The 24990-nt window shown below is 47.1% G+C and overlaps 1 protein-coding gene across 1 annotated transcript; it reads left to right on the top strand.

Moving 5' to 3' along the window:
• The first annotated feature begins 867 nt into the window (after positions 1–867).
• LAYN (layilin) lies at positions 868–21090 on the top strand. The gene is made up of 7 exons (XM_060604659.3): positions 868–1234; positions 4206–4503; positions 10350–10507; positions 14958–14990; positions 15609–15692; positions 17790–17886; positions 20365–21090. The coding sequence occupies exons 1-7, from the start codon at positions 1150–1152 to the stop codon at positions 20726–20728; spliced, it is 1119 nt and encodes a 372-aa protein (XP_060460642.2). The 5' UTR covers positions 868–1149; the 3' UTR covers positions 20729–21090.
• Positions 21091–24990: the final 3900 nt, after the last annotated feature.

The raw sequence follows: 24990 nt of genomic DNA, 5'->3' as shown, positions 1-24990 counted from the left end.
ATTCCCTCCCACCCACACCCACACCCACCCACCCAGGGGCTATATTCAGTCCTTTTCCTCCAGAATTGCGGTGGCTCCAGCTGAGACCAAAACCCCAAGTCCGCGGCCGACACAGGGCTTCTGCATGCTCCACAGCTGCACGGGGGAGAAGGCAAAGAAATCCGAAGCACCTTCGGCCACTTAGTAGCACTTTAGTTTCGGTACAGGAGGCTCGCCTCGTTACTGGAGTACGTTTGGAAACACTGTTTACTCTAAGCAGCAAATGTGAAACACGACTACTGCGCAGTTTAGAAGAGGGAGCACACGCATCGAGGGCGGAGTTGGTGAGGAAATCTTCACAGAGGGATCGCTGTCCTAGGGAGGCTCCTCCCTCTCCTACAATCCGCCCCCACCCTCAACAGGTGCTCTGCAAACAAAGAGCGGTAATTTTTCCGGGCTGGGTTCAGGAACACTCACTGGCTTCAGGTGCAGCGACACTCTTCTCAGCCAGAACTCCAACTTAGCCACCGTAACTTGTCCGGCCACTGGCACACTGCCCACTTGAGCATCTGTTCTCTGCACCCACCCTTCCTCTCTCGGGGGTAGCCCTGAGCACCCGGACTGCAGCCTACGCAGCCCCAGGGAGGTTTTCGGTGCCTCGCCTGCCCCACTGGGCCACACTGCAGAGCCCAGGGCGCTGGGTGAATCTGGCCAAGTCTCCCGGGCGTGGGGTTGAGATGCGGTCGTGATCTTAGCCACAGTGCTCTCTTCATCAGATTTCCGATAAACCAGACTGGGACGGTCCTCGGCCCTGCGCCCTGGGCAAACGCAGGATCTCCGTGGGCAGGTCGGGGCGTGGCCGGCGGGGAGGTGGGGGTGGGAGCGGGGAGCGGTCTCCGCTCCCCGGCTCGCTCCTCTCCGGCCAGCCGGGTCTTTGGCGCTGAGCTCGCCGGAGGAGGCCGTCGGGGGGCGGGCTCGGTGACGTCCCAAGGGGCGGGGGGCGGCGCGCTGGCTCCGCGCCCTCCCCGCCTCCTTCGGGTGCCGGCTCCGTGGGTCCTCGGGAGATGCTGCCGCCGCCGCCGCCTTTGCGGTTGCCGTGCACGCAGCTGCGGGTCCCTCCGCTCCACCGCCGAGGCGCCGCGGCGTCCGAGGGCGCACCCGAGCCGAGCCATGCAGCCGGGAGCCGCGCTGCAAGCCATGCTGTTGGCCGCGCTGCTGGCGGGGCCCCGGGGCGCCACCGGTCGCCTGCTAAGCGGTGAGTGAGCGCGTTGGGGCGGGGGCTGGTTCCAGGTCGGGTTCCGCAGAGACACCGCCTGCACCCCACCTGCTGCTGGCCGTCTTCGAGGCCGCGGCGCCTCTCCTCCGGCCCTCTGCAGGGGCTGGGGGCGTCCCCGCCCCGCTGGTGGACCCAGCCCTCCTGCGCGCCCAGCTTGCTTAGCCCAGCGGCTAAGACCAGCGCGAGTCCCTGGGTATCCTGGAACCCTCAAAGGCCCTTCCCCGCCCTGAGTTCCGGGCGGTGGGGGACATAGGCGGGGGGTGGGGGGCGCAAATCTGCCCCAGGAGGTGCCCCCTCGGCCCCCGCTCTGAGTGCAGCGCAATAGTTGCCAGGACCCCGGCCCTGGCCGGGCTCACCAACTCTCCTCCAGCGCACTGGGGAGATCTCTTGCTCCTGGAGACGGCGGGTACAGTGGGGATTCTGGATCGGCTGTGCGCGGGGCACCCAGCCTGGTACCTCTAGTCTCTTCTCGGGGTGATGGGGGGCGCAGTGGGGGGAGGATGGCCAGGTCCAGCTCTGGACCCAGAGCGCTTAGAGATCGGGAAAGAACCCTAGTTAGCGCGGGACAAGCCCCGCCTGACTCAGGGGAATGACTGTCTGCTTCCTTCCTCCTGTCGTGCCACTGCAGCCTCGGACTTGGACCTCAGAGGAGGTACAGTGCTCTGGCTTCTAGCCTCTTGCGTTTGTTCTGCATGTCGGGGGGGGGGGGCGGAGAGAATGTCCGTGCCCCTTTCTCAGGTCTCCGGGGCGCCGACAGATTGGCCGTAGAGGATGGCGGAGAATAGCAGCCGCCACTGCGTTATCCCTGCTTGCGGAGCTGATGGAAAGGACCCGCAGTTGGTTTCAGGATGAGGGTGGACTGCCTGGTGGCAGAAGGTGGGGGGTGGGAGTGCATCTGAATAAAGCTGCCTGGGTCAGGGCTGCATAGGCTTTGTCCTAGGTCGTGGGGAACAGAAGCCCTCGCCCTTCCCCTTCCTGCAAAAGAGAAGAGAGAGACACTTCCTGAAGGCAGGGGAACCAGATGCGCCTCAGGCATCCTTCCAGCTCTGGCTCTCTGTCTGGCACTCACCCGCTGACTTGTGCTGAGGAGCCAGGCTGGACCATACAGGAAATTCGTTTAAGGTGTTATTTTTTCCCTTGGTAAACCAAGGGCAGAAAAGTGGGGACTGCCAGTAAATTCAACTCCAGTTTCTGTCATGCTGTGGCCAGGTTGTAGGTCCCTGGGGCTCATTTTCCGTCCCCCCCCCCCCCCACCACCTCATTTGGAGCCACCTTTAAAGAATCACAAGAGCTGGGCTGGGCCAATATCCTCTCCAGGCAGCATTCCAGCCACAGCCTCTCTGCCCTCACCCTCCCTGGAACACCTTCTTAGTGCGAAATGTCTTGCTTTTGAGGCCTCCTAATTTGCTAATGTGCCAGTCCTGTTAGAGTTCTAGCAATAACAGAAGAATAACAAAGAAAAGGGAGGAGATGCAAAACTCTTATAACTTGTTGCTTATTGAGGATGTCCTTACAAAAGCCGTAAAAGAAGCAATAGAAACAAGAATTCACAGGAGTCTTCTGGGTTATCTGTATGTGCTGCCTTCCCATTTAGCACTGGAAATGCCGTCAAGCGTAGCCTTTGCCCCATATTCTGGACACTATTGGGAATAACGAAAGCTCTCTGTTCGCTGCACGGCTGCAAAACAAATTAGGAAAATGAGAACGTTCCTTGAGGGCTGGGAAGAGGTTCCCAAACCAGAATCCTTCATCCTGCTGTCTGTGGTAGAAATTCACACCCACGGCCCACAGTCTGGCTCTGACATTGCGAGGGACTCCCCTTGTTGAAATGTGGTTTTCACTTGTACGCTTGGCTCCAGAAACATACGCTGTGTGCTTCTGCAGGCTAGGAGCTCGTATTTGTATCTGTATTCCCGGGACCTAGCACAGTGCCAGGCACAGAGTGGACACTCAGTACATGCTGGTCGAACGAAGTTCCAGTGCAGCAAGGCTTCAGGCACCCAGATGCAAGCTAGGGTGGGGTGTTGTTCCTCCTCAGTAGAATCCCACACATTTGTCTGAGGTGGTGCTCAGTCCTTCTGGTGTCGGTCAGATACCACACGTCACATAGGCTCCCAGTGCAGCCTGAAACTGCGGTGGCATGGGAACTGGGCAGCATAGTTCAATGGTTATGGGCTTGACTCCGTAATCAGAATGGCCTTCCGACTCCAGTGAAGATACTGATAGCTATGTGACTTTAGCCAAATTATTTAATGTCTCTGAGCCTCAGTTTTCCCATCTGTAAAATGGGGCATAAACAAATCTACAGCACAGGATGATCAGGAGAGTTCAGTGAGATAACATATGTAAATGCAAAAGCCCTTAGCGTAGTTCATGCCACACGGTAGGAATTCAGTACAACTTAGCTGTGTCTTGAGGCAAGTTCAACAACAGACAACCCGCACCGACCTGATGCTCTTAGCTTCCGCTTACACCACAGACTGGGTGACATCGCAGTCCTACGACCTAGGCAGAGGGTTCCAGGATAGAGGAGCCCACACCCAACTTCAGAATACCTCTCTTACCTGAAGGAAGCACCAAACAGAGGTAGCTCACGCTGAACCACACTATCCCCTGAGACTTCCCGATGATGTGCCAGTGTTAGGTGTGTGGCTTGGGGTGAAACCATAAATCTTCATCTACCTGTGTTCTAAAGGATAGTCAACAATGTCTGCTTTTCAAGAATCTGTAATGGAACGAACGAAACGTGGAGTTCTTACGCAATATAAGCGTCAGGGTTTAAATCACTGCATCTCCATGCCGGAAGGGGTGTTAATTTGCTCTGAGAAGCTAAATGACATTACACAGTCCACCGATGAGTAATCAGAATCCCTGCCCAGGGATAGCTCCATTCCCATGCCCTGGTATACTTCGGGGAGTCCTGAAATAGGTCGGCTTCTATTTTCTCTAGGGCAGCCGGTCTGCCGGGGAGGGACACAGAAGCCCTGCTATAAAGTCATTTACTTCCACGACGCTTCTCGAAGACTGAACTTTGAGGAAGCCAAGGCAGCCTGCAGGAGGGATGCAGGCCAGCTGGTGAGCATCGAGTCCGAGGATGAGCAGAGACTGATAGAAAAGTTCATTGAAAACCTCCTGGCGTCTGACGGCGATTTCTGGATCGGGCTCAGGAGGCGTGAGGAGAAACAGAGCAATGGCACAGCCTGCCAGGACCTTTATGCTTGGACCGATGGCAGCACGTCAACATTCAGGTAAGTGTGTGGAATCCACGGCAGCCAACTCACTTGACGTAACTCAGAAAGGAGTTGGGCTGAATCCATGGTGCCAGGTCAGTGGGGAAGAGGAGAGGACCCAGCCAGGCAGAACCCTGAGGGGACAGCACCAGAACAGCCACTGACCAAAGCGGTGTGGTGAAGGTGGTGGGATCCGTGCCCAACTCATGTCCCAAGAGCTCTGTCCAGGTGGCCGTGGCCCGGAAGCGTTGCTTTAATAGCAGGTGATGCTTGAAGTGAAATGGTTCTGGCTGTCCAGCCTTTTGGATTAGAACCCCAATGAGAAATTGAAGGTCTGTGGAGCTAAGACTCAATATAGGGCTCCCGACCACAGGGCCCGGATGGACCAAGAGGGGACTTGAGGGATCCTGCATTTTGGAGGGCCCTTGTAAACCCACAGCACCAGGACTTAGTGATTTCACACCGCACCCTGGCACCATGGTAAAGTAAGTGTAAACTGGTAAGTGGTAAGTGTAAACTGTATCTACAGTGTTACTAGATAAAGAGTTTATAGAAGTCATTAACACGCTAAGACTTTCTGTAAGTCAGTAAAACCCCAAAATATAAAGAGGCCAAAGACCTGAGCAGACTGTAGAAAAATAGAAAATCTAACTGGTGAACAGTCACATGGGGGAAAAAAGTTTGAACTCATGATCAGTCAAAAGAATGCGGATTAGGGGAGCCTGGGTGGCTCAGTCGGTTAAGCGTTCGACTCTTGATTTCAGCTCAGGTCATTCATGATCTCATGGAATCGAGCCCCGAGCTGGGCATGGAGCCTGCTTAAGATTCTCTCTCTCCATCTCCCTCTGCCCCCTACCCCCCCACCAAAACAAAGAATGCAGGTTAAAATACATGATTTTACCTGTTACATTTAAGACAGCTGATCATCCTCTGTCAAAGTCTACCCATTGTGCTGACCACATCCATACCTTCCAGGAGTAGGAGTAGCCCCTGCAGGGTTCTGGGCCTCTCTTCCTGGGAGAAACTTGAAAAAGGAAAGTTCTTAGGATGAAATGTACTTCCCATCACTGTCGCTAGTCCCAGGGCCACAGCTGATACTCAGTGACCGCCCTCCTCTACTGCAGCCCAGGTTCCCCTCTCTCTCTGCTCAGGGAACCTCCATGGCTTACCTCGTGGCAGGGACCCAGACCCTCAGCCCTGAGGAATGTGAAGCCCCAGTCAATGTGCACTTCTCAGGCTGGAGTGACTGCACTTTTCCATCTGCCATCCAAATTGGGTGTGTGAATACCCACAGGAACCCAAGGAGACAACCTGGATGCCAAACATTTCTCCCTTCCCAAGGATAGGTGATAGCATAGCTACATCCTCCTGCAATGGGGGCCCGTTTCCTCCTACAAAGGTAATCACTGCTCCTCTTGCCCAAGTGGCAGCCATCACTCCTAGTTTAATAAGACTTTTCCAGGGGTGCCTGGGTGGCTCAGTCGGTTGAGCGTCCACCTTCGGCTCAGGTCATGATCTCACGATTTGTAAGTTCGAGGTCCACATCAGGCTCGCTGCTGTTAGCCTGTCAGCGCAGAGCCTGCTTTAGAGCCTCTGGCCCCTCTCTTTGCCTGTCCCCCCATTGCACTCTCCCAAAAATAAATACATATTAAAAAAAAAAAAAAAGACTTTTCCTAGACCTCCTGGGGGAAGTATTTCCCCCTTTGGGTCCTGGGACATCTAAAACCCACAGAGCCCAGCATTGCAGAGACAAGAAGCACGGATTCCCCAGTGGGTCACTACCAGTGATGGTAAGCAAGCCTCCTCCTGTTTCCACCCCCTGGCTCCCAGATCCATGTGTTCTTGCTCTTGGGGACACGGGATGATACTTGAGCCTTGGAGGATGTTTTGGAGGATGATCCTGCCTCCCTGCAAAAGTATTGCCTCTAAGCTAGTGCTTCAGCTGTGTCTTCCATCATTCTGTCAGGCTGGCAACTTCCAGATGCTGCAACATCATATGACTAGTAAATGCCCCAGCAACGAGCCCCTGCCACACCTCCTTTGCTATAAAGTAGGTCCCATGGTCCAATGAGGTGTCATTTGGGATTGTGTCCTGGTGGATCTAATACTACGTAAGCTCTGGATAGCGGTGCTGACTGAGGCCCTGCGGCAGGAAAGGCAAACCCGTACCCAGGTTGTACGTCTATCCCTGTCAAAGTGAATCCTTGCCCCTTTCAGGATGGAAGGAGTCTAGTGCAGTCAACTTGCCACCGAACGCCAGGCCGGTGTTCTAGGATTGGTGTTCCTTTAGGGACTTAGCTGTGGTCTCCGTTGCTGGAAGGGTCAATGTTTGGCAGTAGCTAGATCAATCAGCCTTGGTGAGTGGGAGTGGGTACTGTTGAACCCATGCGTAGCCTCCATCCCTGCCACCACGGCTACTGTAGTGAGTGTCTGTTGTGCCGGCCCCAAGGCAGCTGATACCAGGCTAGCTGACATCAACGGGCCGAGTCGTTTGTCTCCCTGGTCATTTAGTGCCTTTTCAGTGCTAGAGGCTTTCTGCCGGGTTTTAACGTGTGATAGATCCTCATACTTCATGCCTCTTCCCGTATGTCTATTCACATCTCCCTAGCCGAGAGTTCCCTATCCCCAAACTTCCCCTCTTTCTCCTTTTAGACTCCTGATCAGCTGGCCAAGTTCTGTGCCTTACCCCTGAGTCCCTATAGATTCTGACCTCCAGTAACTTCTCTTTCTGTGCCAGGTAGTTGACTAAGTATACCATCTAAGCTCTGGCCGATGGGAGGATGTCCCATTACCACTCGGTCTTTCAAGGCCAGCTCTGAGTGGGGTTGTAGTGCAGCAGCTGTCCATTTGGAATTGTACTCACATTCTTGGCTGATCTATCCATGGACCGAACTCAGGCACCTCTATCAACTAGTCATAAGGGGTTCCCTTATGCAGCTATCGGTGTAAGCTGATGGAGAGTCTTTGGAATGACAGTGCTAGAGGCTATGGCAGCCCGCTCTACCTGCTCATACGGTGCCCTTTGGTCCTGAATATATATTGATTCTGGGCCTTCCCATCCCAGGACTGGGTGTGTCCGATAGTACCTCACTCACAATGGGTAAGTTGAATTGCACGGTCTCTTGGTGCTCCCTGCCTAGTAGCAAGCCAGGAGCTGCTTTGCAAAAGGTGATTATCTCTCCGTTTCAGAAGACATGACCTTGCTATAGAATCCTAGGGGTTTACATTGTGATTCTCGCATTGGGGCTTGTTACAAATTCTGTGTGGCATTATTTTTCCCATCTGGATACCTCTGCTAATAGGATCTGCTAGATAATAAGTCTGCTTGCACTACAGCCTAGACCTGCTTCAGGGTCCTTTTTCTGCTCTTGACCTCACTCAAAGCTGGCCGTCTTTCGTGTCAGCTGATACATGGGCCAGAGCTGTATGTCCAAGTGTGAAATATGCTGTCTCCAGCACCCAAAGGTGTTACGCTTCCTACTTCACATTATTCTAAGATGCCTCAAGATGCAATATTTGTCCTTTAATATAAAAGGGATGATCTGGAATTCCCTAGATCACTAGAAACCTACACATTTTCATGAAGTGGCAAGCTCTTGAATCTTCGTAGTGTTGACATGTAATCCTCTGGAGCACATGAGTCTTCCTAAGCTCTTCTGGTTCAATTAGCATGATGTCAGAAATATAGCAGACCAGTGTGATTTTCTGCAAAATGTGTAGGTAGTCCAAATCTCTTCATACCACATTATGACGGAGGGTTGGAAAATTAATATAGTTCTCAGGCAAGATGATAAATGTGTATTGTTGTCCATTCCAAATGAATGCAAATGGTTTTTTATTCTCTTTCTGATGGAAAATATTGTGTTTACCAGATCTGTAATGTGGGTACCCAAGGGCAAGTTAACCTGCTCTAGCAAAGACACCGTAGATGGCACAGAAGCTGTAATTGAGGCTTCTACTTAGTTGTATTTATGCTGTTCTAGTGTCATCCTTTAGGATCCATCTGGTTTTTGTAGGAGCCGGACTAGTGAATTAAATAAAGGTACGATGGCGAATAACACCCTTGCATTGTCTAGAATGGTGGTACCATTTTCTGTGATCTTCCCCTCGGTAAGATACTGGTTTTTTTATTTACTGCTTTGGAGATGTTGGGAAAGAGCAAAGTCTCAGAAGCTTCTACTTGACCTTGTCCACTATTACAGCTCTTACCTCACAGGCTAAGGAACCAACGTGGGACTATACCAACTACCAACTATGGCAGTTCAAGTCATATATCTGCAGACTGGTAAATGACTGCAGGGTGGGTCCCACTGTGAGCTGGTTCTGGGCCAGAGCTCTACTCAATACCTGGGCTCAATATGCTCCCACTCTAATGGGTAGTCTTGATGATGTTTCAAGTCTTTGGATATCAATGTCACCTTGCATCCTGTGCCCAACAGTCCTTATGATATTTGGGTATCTCCTTTCCCCCAGTGTATGGTTACTCTACTAAATGGCCACAGGCACCTTTGGGAGAACAGGAAAATTATCCCCATGTGTACCAACCATGGCGTTGCAGGGTCCTTCCTCCTGACGACCTGGCCTCTTCTTCTATCAGTGAATTCCAAGCCTGAGACCTGGCTCAAGTCCAGTGCCAGGCATAAAATTCCACCCATTCCATCATCAGTGAAATGAAATAACATAAAGCCATAAGGCCAGTGGGGAAGAGAACAAGGCAAGTCAAGTTAGGAGGTCCACCAACTGGGTTGGAAAATGGCCTGGAGGTAACTAATGGGGTAGAGCCCAGCCCAAGTCAGGGCCCCCAACTGCCCAGGCACAATGTCCAAATAGTGCTGCAAGTTCAGTTATTGTCCAGGCAAATTCAACCCCGTAGGCATAGCAAAGGACCTTCCCTTTGGTGGAGGGCAACACAGCCCTCAAGCAGAGCCGTACTGAGGTGCTGCAAGGAGACCTGTCTTTCAGCTGCCTCTTAAGGAGGGGCTCTGACAAGATCCAGGCAAAGCAGCAGGGCCCAGCTAAATAATCTGAGCATGAGGGTGAGATCGGGGCCTCAGAAGGAAGCAGCTCAGGTGGGTAACCACGCAGACTATAAAACCCAGCCCTGAATCACTGCATGCAGTGAGTGCTCACAGCGTTCAGACTCTCTGTGGAATCCAAGGCCCTAAAATGGGACCCATATACTCAACTGGGTGGCAGCACCATTTAATTCCAAATACCACCGGATAGTGGAGCTCAGGCTGCTAACAGAGCTAGGAAGACAAAGGCAAGAAATGTGGCAGCAGAGGCTGAAGGAGGGGCTCATCCGCCTGATGAAGTGAAAACAAGATAAAAGCTGAAATTAGACTAGGTGGGCCCTCTGCTCTGTCCCTACCCCCTCACCTGCCTTGACAGCCTCTCCATTTTGGAAAGTCTTGCTCAGATGCTTGAATTTTCCCTCTACTTCCTAGGGCTAGAAAGGCAGTTATGATGGTTGAAAAGCATAAAGAGATAGGAGCGAGGCAAGCTCTGGCTGAAATGAGCCATGCCTCTTGTCAGTGCGTCTGATTTCTACAACAAAGAGAAACAAAAGCAGGTTCACAAAAAGCAAGCAGTAAGATCATCCCAGACTGCTTCTCATAATTGCTTTGCAGACATCATATGGTGATATATTCCTCCCCGCAGAGAGCCTGTGGCAAATGTCAGATGATTGGTTGTGATGTCCATCTTAGAAAGCATGTGGTTCTACATACTGGCAACGCTTCAATTCCTCCCTGTGTTACTGTCTCCTGACGCAGAATCCTACGTTCGTGGTTCACTGGAACTCGATGGGAAAAGTCTGGGGCTTCCTTCTCCAATTCTCTCCATTGTTGACCCCTTTCCTGCAGGAACTGGTACGTGGATGAGCCTTCTTGTGGCAGCGAGGTCTGCGTGGTCATGTACCATCAGCCATCGGCACCTGCTGGCATCGGGGGCCGCTACATGTTCCAGTGGAATGACGACCAATGCAACATGAAGAACAATTTCATTTGCAAATATTCTGATGGTAATGAATCCTTCCCCAAGTCATGTGGCTGAATCCCCAGCTGCCTCTCTTAACTTCATAAGCAGCTGCTAGTTCCCAGAATTTGTTATGTGGTCTCTGAGAAAGCTTGTTGGGAATGCCAGCGGTGTTGAACACTGGGGAATGCAGTGACAGTTCCTCGTGGAGGAGTACTTCTAGCAAAGGAGAGGAGTGTCTGATGCTAGGAGAAGGGATGAAGAAAAGAAAGGGTCTAATTTATGTCTGACAAAGCGAGAATCATGACAAGTTCAGGAAACAAAAAGCCCTCTAAGTGGACAAATTCTTATTCTTTCCACATGTGAGGTTGGCTGTAGGAACTTGGAAAAAAAGAAATATGAAAGGAAGCTGGCCATTGTTCCTGCAAGTCTTCTAACAGCCATGTGACATTATTTTCTGGGGCTTTAAGGAAACAGAATAATGACCCGAGGAGGTAGATAATGGAATACACCGATTTCACTGGCCTTGGATAGATAGCGGTCACCTTGAGGAGCAGGCTTAAACCACCTTGCAGATTCACCTGGCGTTGGCTTCTAGGTCTGTTAAGGTTTTCAAATTGGCTACAAGCCTGCAGTCTCACTCTCCTGGGGTTTCCCAAACTCCCCCATCGTAACTGGCTTAGATCTAAACTTACGTGATTTTTTTTATCTGTCCCTGAAGTTTCTCAGATCCCTAAAGCCAACTGCTGGGTCCCAGTCCTCACCTTTCCTGGTGAGAATAATCCTGTCATTCTAAACTCTTTGAATTGGACTATGCTCTTGCTCTGGTTTTTGCTGCTTAAGGTGTTTTTCCTCTCTCTCCCCCACCTCCACCCCACCCCAGGTGAACTCCTCCCCACAGAGACCTAGCCCTTCCTGCCACACAGAGCTGACTCAGGCAGGGAGGTGGCTGAGACGGGGCTGGCTTAGCAAGTTGCCTCTTTAGAGCAGTAAAAGCAAAACTTCCCATCACTCTGTTAATTATGTCCTATCAGCTCTGTGGTTTAAAATGTTGTAATTTTTAAACATTTTTTGAAGGAAATGTGTGATTTTAAAAGTTCTTTTCATACCTTTTAATTTTTGGACTTTGAACCTAGCGTGTATATATGTGTATATGCGTATATATACATATACATACATATATACATAGATGTGCATATGCGTATATATACATATACATACATATATACATAGATGTGCATATATGTACATGTGTGTACATATATGAAATATTCATAATATAATATTCATATATATACACACACTATTCTTTGTTGCTTTTGCTATTACTTGAATGACACCGAGTCCTGACAGGAAAAAGATTAAAAAAAAAGATGTACAGGATTAATGAGGAGAGTGTAATAAAAGGATATTTACAGAAGTGTGGCAAAGAGAAAGAGACGGTGAGGTGCCCAGGGACTAGCCACAGTAGGATGCTGTTACTACCCCTGAGCCCAAAGGAGCAAGTGGAGAGAATGGTTTTAGCAGAACCCCGAGCTCCCATGAGCTTGGAGTCATGGAATAGGAGCCACCCACGAGAAGCCATAACCATAAAATGCAGCGACTGTCAAACCGCGGTGGTGATGCAGGAAGGGAGCCTGGGGAGTAAAGCCTGGGACCTCTCTCTGCTCTCCTGCCTCTGCCTCCCATCAGCTAAGCCCAGTCAGAAGTGATAGGCAAGGGAGTCCCAATAACACAGTGCATAGACGTCAGCCTCCTGGGACACAGAGGAGGGCAGACTGGATCTGGCAGAGGGAGGTGAGCACGTGGAGAAAAACTAACACGTTGTCTTTATGTGGCCACCCATCTCCAGGATGAGTTCACGCACCTTAGCCATACAAGAAGCTGCACGAGCAGCTCTCTTCACCTCCACTCCCCCATTCCCCTGTGCACGTTGTGAAGCTGTCCACCCACCCCCCCCCATTCCCCTCTGCACTCTGTGAAGTTGCCCAAGAGCTCTTGACTGCTGTTCCCTGTGCTCGAAACGCTCCTCCCCTTTCCCAGACAACTCATCCTCACCTTTGGGGTTCATGTTGAACATCACCTCTCAGAACGACTAAGTGCAACAGGTGATCGTGCATTGGATCCTGGAGGATGATGATGGTTTTGTATAAAGCGCAGCTTTAGGACAATTGGCAGAATTTGCGTAAGGTGCATAGATTAGGTAATAGACTATCAATGACAATATCTTGGTTCTGATCACTGTTACTGTGGTTATGTAAGAGAACCCCCCCCACACACACATATGCATATGTCCTGTATGTGTTCTTTGTACATACGTGGGTGTATATGTAGGTATAAGTAAGAATACAGATAGACATAGAGAGATACAGAGAGACAGAATAATTAAATAAATGATATGATAAAATTGTAACTTATGGGTGAGGGCTATATGGGTATTCCTTGTAGTATCCTAGCAAATTTTCATAAATCTGCATTTTTTCAAAATAAGAAGTTAAAAAAATCTCCTCTGGGAAACCTCCCAAGGGCCCCTCAAAACCAAGTTAGGTGTTCTTCCTGGGAGGATCAGAGCACCTCACACACACAGTATTTTAACTGCCTATTTATAAGTTTCTGCCTTTCACTGCCTGGTTGACATGAGGTCTGGAAACATGCACTTCGGAGCAATGAATCCCTGCACCTGATGGGCTAGGGGAAGGTCATCCAGGGCGGTCCCAACAGGAAGGCACACCATCTATTATGCCAGAGTAGCAAGAGACTGGTTGAATGACATCTAAAACTAGACAGCATGACCACGTAGAGCAGGTGGCCCGCTAGCCAGGGCTGAACTCTGGCTCACGTCTGAGGTGTACGAAAGGCGTAGGTGTATCCAGTGAAAATGAGAGACAAATCATCTGAGGCGGTGCATTGCAGATACATCGTAGGGAGTGATGGAATGCTGCATTCGTGTTGTGCCATGTTTAATGCAGTTCTGCACCATGGATGGGACCATGGAGGGACAAGAAAACGAATACATCATGTGATGTTCTTGAATACACTATGTATTATAATGTAATGTCACAAATTAGTGTTTGTTAATATCATCCTGTGTTTCCATATGCTATGGCCATCCCAGAGAGCGTAAGGACTCTTCTCGTTTGCTGTTGTGTCTCCAGTACCTAGCTGAGTTTGTCTCCTTGCAATTTTAATTTTCACTTGAGTCGTTTGGGTCAAATCCCAGTTCAGCTACTCAATAGCTATGAGATTCCAACAAGTTATTTACTCTCCCTGTACCTCAGGCACCTCATGTACAAAATCACCGTAGTAAGAGCAACCACCTCATTAGGCTGTTATCAGGGTGAATCATGTTTGTTTTTATAAAACACTTAGAACATGATGATGTTTCTATCATATAGCAGGAACTATATATAAGTGGGTTTTTTTTTTTTAAATAAATGAATGGATTTGCATTGCACACACACTTACAGGAAGATGATTAAAAGTTTCCTTTCTGAATGAAACTTCAGAATGGCCTTGGCATCCTGGGCTTAGGACTGTGAATTCCAAAATCACACCCTTAAGGGCCCCATCCCTATGAATGCCAGAGCATCTGATTAGCATAAGAGATTTACTACCAGTACCTGAGGGTCACACACTCTCAGCCAAAGGTAAAAGTATTCAGTGTAGATGTTCTGTGCAACCTGATTGTCCTGAGGCTCTTTGCAACATTTTGAATGACTCAGGTTCTGGATCACCAGTGTCTGCCTTGGGGCTGGCAGTGGTCTGCTTACCTACCCCCCTACAACCGCTTCCACTGCTTGGACATCATGTTTGTTACCCTCTAAAACATCCCTAGTGAGAGTTGTTAAAATGTCTTGGATTGCTTTTTCTTTTCTTTGCTTTTCTTCTTCTTTTTTTTAGATTGTTTTAAAATTGAGGCCTGAGTGTAGCTGGGGAGGGATAGGGATTACTGTTGAAACTGGATTAGCCGTATGTTGGGTGATGGTACATAGAAGTTCATTATACCAGCCTTTCTATTCTTGTTTATTTTTGAAAATTCCCATATTTAAAATTTTAAAATACTTTGGGGCTGGGTAGCTCAGTCAGTTAAGCGTCTGACTCTTGATTTCAGCCCAGGTCATAATCTTACGGTCGTGACTGCCTGCATCAGGCTCTGTGCTGACAGCGAAGAGGCTGCTTGGGACTCTCTCTCTCTCTCTTTCTCTCTCTCTCTCTGTCCCTCCTCCCCTCCTCTTCCTCTCTCAAAAATAAACTTAATGAAATAAATAAAATTTTAAAATACTTTTTTAAAAATACCCAAGTAAAGCTGGGGGAAGGCTAGTCTTGGTGAAAAAGTGATTCTTTTGGCCTGCTAACCCAGTTCCTAGCATTGAGTAACACAAAATAAAGTTTATCAGAAGACTGAGTAAATAAGTGGATGCCATGAGTTGGCCAGTTTCATTCAGATGGCATGGAAATTTACTTATTATTTTCATATTTGTTTCTTTCTGCCACAGAGAAGCCAACAGCTCCTTCTACAAAGCCTGGAGGTAAGCTATCATTTGAGTTGGGTTCATTTGGACTGTTTCACAGGCCCCCTTTACGGGTTTAGAACCACAGGTTCTTTAGACCAGATTTTCCAACAGAAAGAGCACGGGTGTTAAGTCATGCCTTTCGGAGAAGTAGATGCCGCGTGCAGCCCTGTCGAGTAGTTCATTAATCTCTCCCTGGCGTTGCCGATTTCTCCCAAAGCTGAAAAGCAACAACCACAAATTCAGTTTGGGATGTGACTTGTCATTACTGACAATCTGAGAGGAATAATTCCATCTAATGAGGAAAGAAGTGAGCCAAACGGATAATTTATGCTCCTAGAAGTGAGTCATTGGCCCTTCCCTTTGGCACCTCTGTATCTTATGTGCCTTGATGCCAGCTGCCTGCTGTCCATTTTAGTACATGATTCTTGGCAGCAAAGATCTCCCCAGGAAGATGAAGGCAGTTGAACCTGTAGGCCGGCAAACTCAACCCTTAACTTTTCTATGCTTTTAAATGGCCCGAGTCAAACTGCTCCTCTTTTTTGGGGATCCCGCCCACAACCTGGCCACCCTCAGAGACTATCTGGATTATGAGGCCTTTTCTCTGGGGTCTCAAGTCAGTGTGTCTGTCTCCAGGTGAAGGAACAGAGCCAGCAACACCCATGCTTCCAGAAGACACAGGGAAAGAAGATTCCAGAGAGACTTTTAAAGGAAACAAAGGTATGGACCCAACTCTCCTGGGGGAAATAGATGACGGGACTCTCCCGATCACAGATGACCAAGGTTACATTTTCTACTTTGTTCTTTCCTGTAACCACTTAAAAAATGAACTAGACAGGGCATCTGTGACTTTGCAGAAAGTGCACGAAGTTTTGGGGTTTGTAGTGAAACCACAGGGGGAGAGTAGTCAGCCAGGAGGTGAAATGCCTGCCTGAGGATGAGGATAGATAGGGCTGGGGGACGCCCAGCAGTTGTGGGTGGGGGCGGGGTACCGAGAGAATGGCTGTAGAGGAACAAAGGGGAAAAACCCAGGCCGTGAAGCCAACAGCTCCGACCTTGACATTCACTTGTGAAACAAATAGAGGAAATGGACACAAACATTTCACAACTGGAATCAAGAAGGATCAGAGAAAAGGGGGGTGATAACTGGGAGCGCTGATGGAATTTCCACCTGGGCTCTCACCTGGAGTCTCAAAGAGGGAGATCTGGGTTTATGTGGCTGGGCAACTTTTAAAAACCACTTCATTTCTCTGAGCTTTAGTTTTCATGTTCTGCATGACGGAAGTAACACCATGTGTCTCACGTATCCGAGAGCCTCACTGTGGCCGTCAAATGAAATCGGATATTGTAATACTGCAGTTCAGTTCTGGCATTAGCCACGCCAAGCTAGGACAGAGCCCACAGGTTAAGGGCACAGTCTGCAGCAAGTCACTTCAGACATCAGTCACAAGTTCAGGGGTCCCCAGGCCACCCCCACTTCTGGTCAGTTGGCTACAAATCCAGAGGATGCCCACAACCCCCTCAGGTTTAATAGCTCGCTAGAACAACTCACAGAATTCAGGAAAATACCAGACGTAGGACTGCATTTTATTGTAAAGGATACAGATCACCACCAGCCAGCTGAAGAAACAGGTAGGGTAGGGTCCGGGAGGGTCCTATGTGGGGAGTTTCTGTGTCGTCTCCCTGGGGAATCAGGATGCATAATCACCCTCCTGGCACATCAATGTGTTCATTACATAGGCATGATTGATTTGGTCATTGGCCATGAAATTGAACTCACTCTTCATGCCCCCTCCTGTCCTGAGACCCCCCGAGGAGCCCCCTTCCTGAGACATCTTACCAGCATAAACTCTGATATGGTCGGAGGGGCTCCTGAATAATAAAGTTACCGCTATTACCTGCAAAATTCCAAAGATTTAGGGCCTCTCTTCCAGAAGCAAGGTCAAATTTTATTATACAACCGATAAAATGTGTTAAAATGCTTTGAAAAAAGTACAAAGGGCTCTACAGAGGTGGGTGGCATTTTCAGTGCTCATTGGTTTTATGGCGGCATTTAAAGTGGGTTTTGCTTTGGGCTCTTTGTTTGTGTGGTTGTTAGGTTTGCAGCCTCACAGGAAAACAAAGCAACAGCTTCCAGAAGGTTGGGAACCTTGGACCAGTGGGAGTAAAATAGGGGTCAGGCCCCAGTCCTTGATTCCTCCTCAAGCCCCATGACGGAAAATTCTTTGGTTCTAAGTCTTAAAGGATAGGTCGGGATAACAGACCTCTGAATGTCCTCCACAGTCACTGCTCTTGGTCCCAACTGGATCCAATTAGTCTTAGTCAGATTTGTTGGAAGGTTACAGTCTGATTCATGGGCTTCATGTGACCTCTTTCCTGGTAACAGCGCTGAGACTCAATTCTTCTTCCCTCCCTCTTCCCCACCCCACCTTGGGAACTACCATTTCTGTCCCGAGAGCCAAAGACATCAACACTGCCCAAGCAGCTCCTGCTTTGTTAAGGGACAGGAAGGACAAGAAAAGAGAGTATCTCTTTCCTCTGGGGAAAAAAAAACAAATTTAATTCAAAAAATGCCTCTCTGATATTTTGCAAGAGACTCCAACACTTAAACTTCTTTTCTCTATTACTTAGGATAACAAGATAGGTAGAAAACGCTCACTTATTGAAACTAGAAGACTTTGCCAACTGGGTAACTGTATACCTATTTCCTTCCAGGAATGCGCTCTTTGAAATACTCTATGTTGATTATGCTTTTTTAAGCCTGTTTTGAAGCACATAAAGACCACTGATGCTGATAATATGCAATTTTCTTTTCAGAAGCTGCCTTAAATCTTGCTTACATTCTAATCCCCAGCATCGTCCTTCTCCTCGTGGTCATCACAGTTATGTGTTGGGTTTGGATCTATAGAAGGAGGCAAGTAAAACTGTCGTTGTGTGAGTCTTTGTATCTTCTGGACTCTTTGAGATTTGGACATTGCTCTGTTTACTTCATTAAAAAGCCATAGCAGCTCTAAGAGAATCACCATTGCAGATTTGAGAGTATATTCTCCGATGGGCTCAGGACATTCAGAAGTACTAAGCATTTGTGCTTAGTTGTGACTAAGAGTGATCTTATATTCTTTCATTTTTGTGTAAGGAAGATTTTACATGACTTGAAGGGTGAAACTGTGTTATTTGCCTACTTTGTATACACACATCACTCAGCACAGTACTTCCATGAATGAATACTCTCACTCCAAAAATGTTTGTTAGTTGGGGGAAGGAATAAATAGTGAGCCATTGAAATATGACTGTTCCAGAGCCTTCTGGCAAACATCTGCAATGAAATCACTTTATTAAAAATGAAATAGCTCAGTCTCTTAAATGGACTTTCTTTTAATTCAATATACAATTATAGATTGCTACCAAATAGCTCTACTAAGTAGCCTAGAGGACCTCTATTTATGAATCATGGGCCACCATTTTTGAGGGACCCACAGCTATTCTCAGTTGCTTTTTTATTCCCCATCATCATGCCATACATAGAAGAAGGCCAGTATGCCCATTTTACAACAGAAAAACTAAGGTCTGGTTTAAGATTTGGCTCCCTTTGATGACCATTTTAAGATGAATTAGTAAAATACCAATGCTTAAGATTTGACTTGTGCAAACCTTTGTATTTGCTTTAAGTTTTGACTTGTTTAAGATTTGACTTTTTAAGTTTATAGTCTTGATTGGACTTTAAGATTTGACTCCCTTTGATGACTATTTTAAGGTGAATGAGTAAGATATCAATGCAGAGTTGACCCTACAACAACAAGGGTCTGAACTGTGTGGGTCCACTTATACATGTTGTGGGGTTTTTTCCAGTAAATACAGTATAGTACTGTAAATGTTTTTTTTTCTTCTTTATCACTTTCTTTTTTTTAATGTTTATTTATTTTTGAGAGAGAGAGAGAGATCACAAGCACAAGCAGGGGAGGAGCACGAAGAGAGGGAGAGAGAGAATCCCAAGTGGGCTCCATGCTGTCATCACAGAGCCCAACATGGGGCTTGAACCCACAAACTATGAGATCATGACCTGAGCTGAAGTTGGACGCTTAATCGACTGAGCCACCCAGGCGCCGTGATTTTCTTAATAACATTTTCTTTTCTCTCCCTTACTTTATTGTAAGGAAACAATATATAATACATATAACATGCAAAATATGTGTTAATCAACTATTTACAGTATCATTAAGGCTTCAGGTCGGCAGTAGGCTATTAGTGGTTCAGTTTGCCGGGAGTCAAAAGTTACATGAAGATTTTCAACTGTGTGGGGGGTTGGCACCCCTAACCCCTTCATCATTCAAGGGTCAGAAGTAGAACCTGCTTCATTTAATAATAACTTCCTTATAGGATCATTAGAAGGATTAATTTATGCAGAATGGGCTTATAGTAAACAGTCAAAAATATTAGCTCTTACTATGATTATTTTTTATTAATTAATTCTCTTTGATCTAAAAAGAATTCAGTTAAAAGTTACAAATATATTTTCCAACTGCTTACTCTGCAGTTGTTTTTGTTTGTTTTGTTTTGGTTGGTTGGTTGGTTGGTTTTAATTTCCCTTCCTTACTCTATTTAACACCTCGCCAGGATTTGGGAATTGTGACTTTGAAGCTGGAGTCTATCTCAGGGGGTTTTACCTTTTTTTTGTGCCACAGACATCTGTAACAGTCAAATGAAGCCTATGGACTCCTTCCCAGAACAATATCTTTAAATATATTACAATAAAATATTAAAATATATTGGATTACAAGGGAAGCCATTATACTGATACCACAGTTTAGCAAAATATTTCCAAAAATGATTGTGATTTGGTAATACATGCATTTCTTTATTAATGCTTCCTTATCTAGTAGTGGATATGATCACCGTAATTTTGAAACAGAGATGAGCGTAAAATACTTTAAGGCCTCTATGGCAACTGTGATGTGATATGAAAATAACCTGTGATTTCTGTTGGTGATCGAGTCAAAGGTATTACTAATTCTACTCTAGTTTGTTGCCTACATTCAGAATTGAAGGACAGGCTCACTTTCACTTGGAGATGGGTTTTTTTTAATGTGATATTTTTCCCCATCCAATTCTATCCATGGACCCTCTGGGAGCTCTGAGGATCCCAGGATAACCACCTCTGTTCTATGCTCTTGCAGCAGTGAATGACAGCTACGCAATCACTTTGAATACAACACTTCCCCGTTTTGTTACCCCACCTCACCCCACCCCAAAGCCCTGACCTGTAAGTTTCGGTAGGTGAGAAGGACAGTGTAGTGATTGCCCAGGCTGGCCTCCTCCTGCCTGAACAGGAGACACGGGGATATTCTCAGTCCCCTTGTCTAAAATACTTGGCCCCGCTTTTCTCTCCTCCTAGGAAAGGGGAGCAGCCAGGCCCCAGCACGAAGGAGCAGCACACCATCTGGCCCTCTCCTCATGCAGGGAACAGCCCAGACCTAGAGGTTTACAACATCATTCGAAAACAAAGTGAAGCCGATTTGGCTGAGACCCGGCCAGACCTGAAGAACATTTCATTCCGAGTGTGTTCGGGAGAAGCCACTCCCGATGACCTGTCTTGTGACTATGACAACATGGCCGTGAACCCATCCGAAAGTGGATTCGTGACTCTGGCGAGCGTGGAGAGTGGCTTTGTGACCAATGACATTTACGAGTTCTCCTCAGACCGAACGGGGAGGAGCAAGGAGTCTGGATGGGTGGAAAATGAAATATATGGTTATTAGGGCACATGAAAAACACTTGAACAAATGGAAATGGGAACGAAAAGAGGAGCAAAACTCTCCTATTTTCTGTGAGGAAAAGAGAATGTGTATGAAAATGCTCAGTTCAGGTCTTGGGGGTAAGCATGTCACCCCCATTAGCCCCTGTTGGATCCCCAAGTTTGGCCAAATCCCCAACCCCAGCTTCTCACCCAGATCAGCCTTATGAGAAAGCACCTTGCCCACGGTCAGGCACATAGTAGAAAATAAATGTCAATCGATTGGTTCTAACTGACTTTCAAGGGAGAGTGACTTCCCTGGCAGGGATAAGTTTGAGGCTGTGGGACTTGGGAAAGCCATCTCTGGGTTCTGGTTTTCTCGCTCTGCTCTGTTTCATATATATATATATATATATATATAATATCTGGGCAGCAGATATAATCACCACGAGACAGAAATTACAGAATCTTTTCAAAGCCCACGTACTGTGGCATCGGGCTGGCCAGTGTACGGACGAATCTTAGATCTGTTTTATTTTGTTTTGTTTTTTCAAAGAATCAAATCAAATCAAAAGCAGGAAGCAGAATGTTAGTCTGTCTGTGTCTACAGCCCTTCCTCTGCATGTAACCTCAGGGGACCTCTTTTTCTTTCTCCTCGCATCCAAACTTGGACATATCCAACTTGGAAATACGTTGCAAACTAAAACTGGAATGTGAGTCTCGGCTTCTAGGCTTCTTTTTGTGCTCAGCCCCGGTAGTGCTCTTGTTCTCCTCGTGTGTTTGTTTTACGGCAGCAGCAACATGGTTTGGCTGATGATGATAATGATTCTTCCTTTTTGTTATGGGACTTATCTCAAATAGTTTTGGACTCAAATCCACAGAAAAGTTTCTTGGCCCAACATCAGCTGTTTGCACTTTGAAGGTCTGCAGGCTCTTATCTAATATCATCAGCAAACCCCTTCTAACTTATTATGTTAAATTTTCCAATGCTTATTTATTTTTGAGGGAGAGAGACAGAGTGTGAGTGGGGGAGGGGCAGAGAGAGAGGGAGACACAGACTCCGAAGCAGGCTCCAGGCTCCGAGCTGTCAGCACAGAGCCCGATGCGGGGCTCAAACCCATGAACTGGGAGATCATGACCTGAGCTGAAGTCGGACGGTCAACTGACTGAGCCACCCATGCGCCCCGTAACCTTTGATCATATATCTTACTTTTTTCATAGTTTGTCACTTTGTCTCACACACGGAGCCCCGAACTAGACGGAGTTAGCTGGTCTGGGTCCGAGCAGTATCACGTGCAGTCAGTTGTAATCACTGCCCAATGGCCAGCTACACGGGGGCAGGGAGTAGGGTGGACAACAGAATCATCACTTATGCCTGCTCCCAGGAAGTGTATTTTGTGGACTCACAACATATAAGCAAAATGAGTGACCCCATGGTCTGAAGGACCGATTCGTTGCTCCAAAACATCAAAGATCCCATTTTGCTTCAGATGTCCTGGGTCTATAATCTATCCCTTTATCCTCCCCTGTGTCACCTACTGGGGCCCCTGTTAGGCTGCACCCCCATCAGGGTGGGGATCCAATCCGCCCTGTCAGCATTGTAACTCCCACACTCCAGACAGCGCCTTGCACAGAGTAGACCATCAATATTTGTTGAATGGATGAGCAATTCATTTTTCAGGCTGATATAGCATAGTCTATATAGGTCAGCTGAAAAGTTTGTAGAACTTAAAAGTTCATACTCCAACTGGGTGGGGGAGGTAACAGTTATTTTAGTTTAAAAAGCATTCCTATTGCCTAGGAAGAAGGAAGTATGGCAACAACAAACAGAAGTTGGTGAATTGTGTCAACAACTTGCTTTAAGTCGCTGAAGCTGGTAACTAAAGGTTCACGGGACTCAAGTGCAGCTGCAGCTTTTTACCCAGGCCCTTTATATTTGCCTTTACATTTCCCTGACTCTCCTTGAAGGAGGTAGATCTGAGGCTTGCCCTCTGGTCTCCTGGTTTGGTCACCTCTCGGATAAGTCCTTTCGGTGTCGCACACTCGCTGTCTCAGCGATTATCTTAGCTGTGCCTCAGGCGGACGAACTTGGGTTCAGTTACGAATTTGGCAAGCCGTCCAGGAGCTCCTTGCCCACCGTTCATCTGCTCCCAGCCAACAAGGGAAGTCCAGTGAGTCCAAGCAGCTGCTTAGGCTTTTGATCCCAGGGGACTCACCCCAACTGGCGCCCCAAACTTCGGCACCAAATTTAGCTCCTGCGGCAAGGAAATCGTTTTGAGTTTGGGTTGGACGGATGGCTCTTGGTGAGTACTTTGTGTGCAATGGCATGTGACCTTATGTCTTCCTCCCTCTTGGTTCAATCGGTGAAGCTCTGACTTTTGGGGAGGAACCAGTGCTCACAGAGGAACTCTGGGCTTCATTGGGCTTGTGTGTCGTTGCAACTTTTGGTGTCTTTGAATAACGCTAGCCATGTTCTAACTGGGAAATGAGAAATGACCGTTTGATCCCCACATGCTGCCCTTTCGGCTGTATTCTCCAAATTTGGGCAATCTTTTTTTATTTTTTATTTATTTATTTATTTTGCAACACTACTTGGCCACATCATCCGTTAGACTCCTGAGAAAAATGACCAAGTGGTGTGTCTGTAAATTAAAACCCCATCTTGCAATTAGGTTTGGTTTATAAAAGATGATATCTGGAAATTGAGCCTTTAAGATTTTGTTAGCATCTTGTCTGTGTATTTGTATGGGTGTCCGTGTATATTGTAAATGTGAAATGCTTTCTCTACCTCTGGATGGTATTCCTAAATTTAATTTGTAAGAGAGCTCTAGTTGGCTTAAAAGCAAGCGCTTGTAAGAATTGGGCATTCTAAAACTCAGAAAAATGGGAACTGACCCAAACATTTTTCAAGTTTATGTGCTCTGGGAAAATACTTGGTATTAAAGCTAATTTCAGGTTGTTAGTTCTATTAAAATGGACCTGTCTTTAGAGTTGTCAGCATTATATGTAGAACTTCTGTTCTGCCTGTGTTTACTGAAAGCCAAGGAGGTTCATGTTCTTTCTATTACAAAATTTGTTAGAAAAGAAAAAGTGTATGGTATTGGTCTTTCTATCACCATTTTTGTTGTTGTTGTTTTAGTTTTTTTGTTATTTTAGTTTCTATTTTGTTCATTTGGGTTTGTTTGGGGTTTTTTTAGAGAAAAACCTTATTACTTTGTCTAATGCCTAATGAGGTTTTATGGGTAATCTAAGAACAAATAAACAACCAAATAACTTCAATAAATGTCATTCAGACTACCAGAAATAATAAGGGAAATAACTCTGCAAGCAAAGTGAGACTGGTTGTTTAAAGAGGGAAAACTTAGGACAAATTCTGATGTAAAAAGGAAAGTTGAGAAGATTTGTGAGAAGGGAATCTTTGGAAAGGAATTTTTTGCATGGTTGAGGCTAAGATTATGGAGGCTAATATGTAAAAAAAAAAAAAAAAAATTGATTTTGGAGTGATCAACACCTGGGGAAGAGAAGGGAGCGTAAGAGATATCCAGCTGTGATACAAGATCAACAGAAGTCTTAACTGATTCTCTGGGGAGTTCTAAACTAGGCTCACCCTTAGGAACCATCCTAAGTTAGAGCAAAAGTCATGCACTTTTATAATAGTCATGGTATGTGACCAGCTGAGAAGAGGGCATGACCTTGGCAAGGCAGCTGTCTTCAGTCAAGGCAATCCTTGATGATCTCTGAGCGTTGAGGACTGTTGGCTGCCTTTCTCCAGCTGAAAGCCCTACATTCCTGATGGAGATTCTGATCAGAACATCCTATAGCAACACGGAAGATGACAGGCAGGGAAACAGAGACCACATAAGTTTGCTTAATTCATCTTGTTGGAATGCATGAGTTTTAATGTCAGAAGTATACTGGTATAAGATAGTGTTGTAGACTCTGAATCTAAAATTCTCTCGTCTAGCAAAACAGTGGGACGCAGGATTGAAAGTGAGAGATGGCTAATGTCCAGGAAGACAAGAGCCCCGAATAAGGGCTCTTGCCCCGCTTTTATTAGGATCAGAAGGCTTACAAACATGGTGATGGACGTGCATAAAGGGACAATGAATCTGTGAATATTAACTTGTGGACGTGAGGGAAAGGGGGTCTTGAAGATACTCGTGGTTTGGGTTAATATAAAACAAAATCCAGGTGCTGGGTAGTCAGGAGGAGGGTTGTTTCCAGCCGACAGGAGGCAGCACCTCTATTTACCTTAGCCAGCCTCGGGGATGAAACAGGGGGAAATAA

The sequence above is a fragment of the Panthera onca genome, chromosome D1, assembly GCF_046562875.1.
Source record: "Panthera onca isolate mPanOnc1 chromosome D1, mPanOnc1 haplotype 2, whole genome shotgun sequence".
In the NCBI taxonomy this organism is placed as follows: Eukaryota; Metazoa; Chordata; class Mammalia; order Carnivora; family Felidae; genus Panthera; species Panthera onca.
This window is presented reverse-complemented; position numbering and strand designations above follow the sequence as displayed.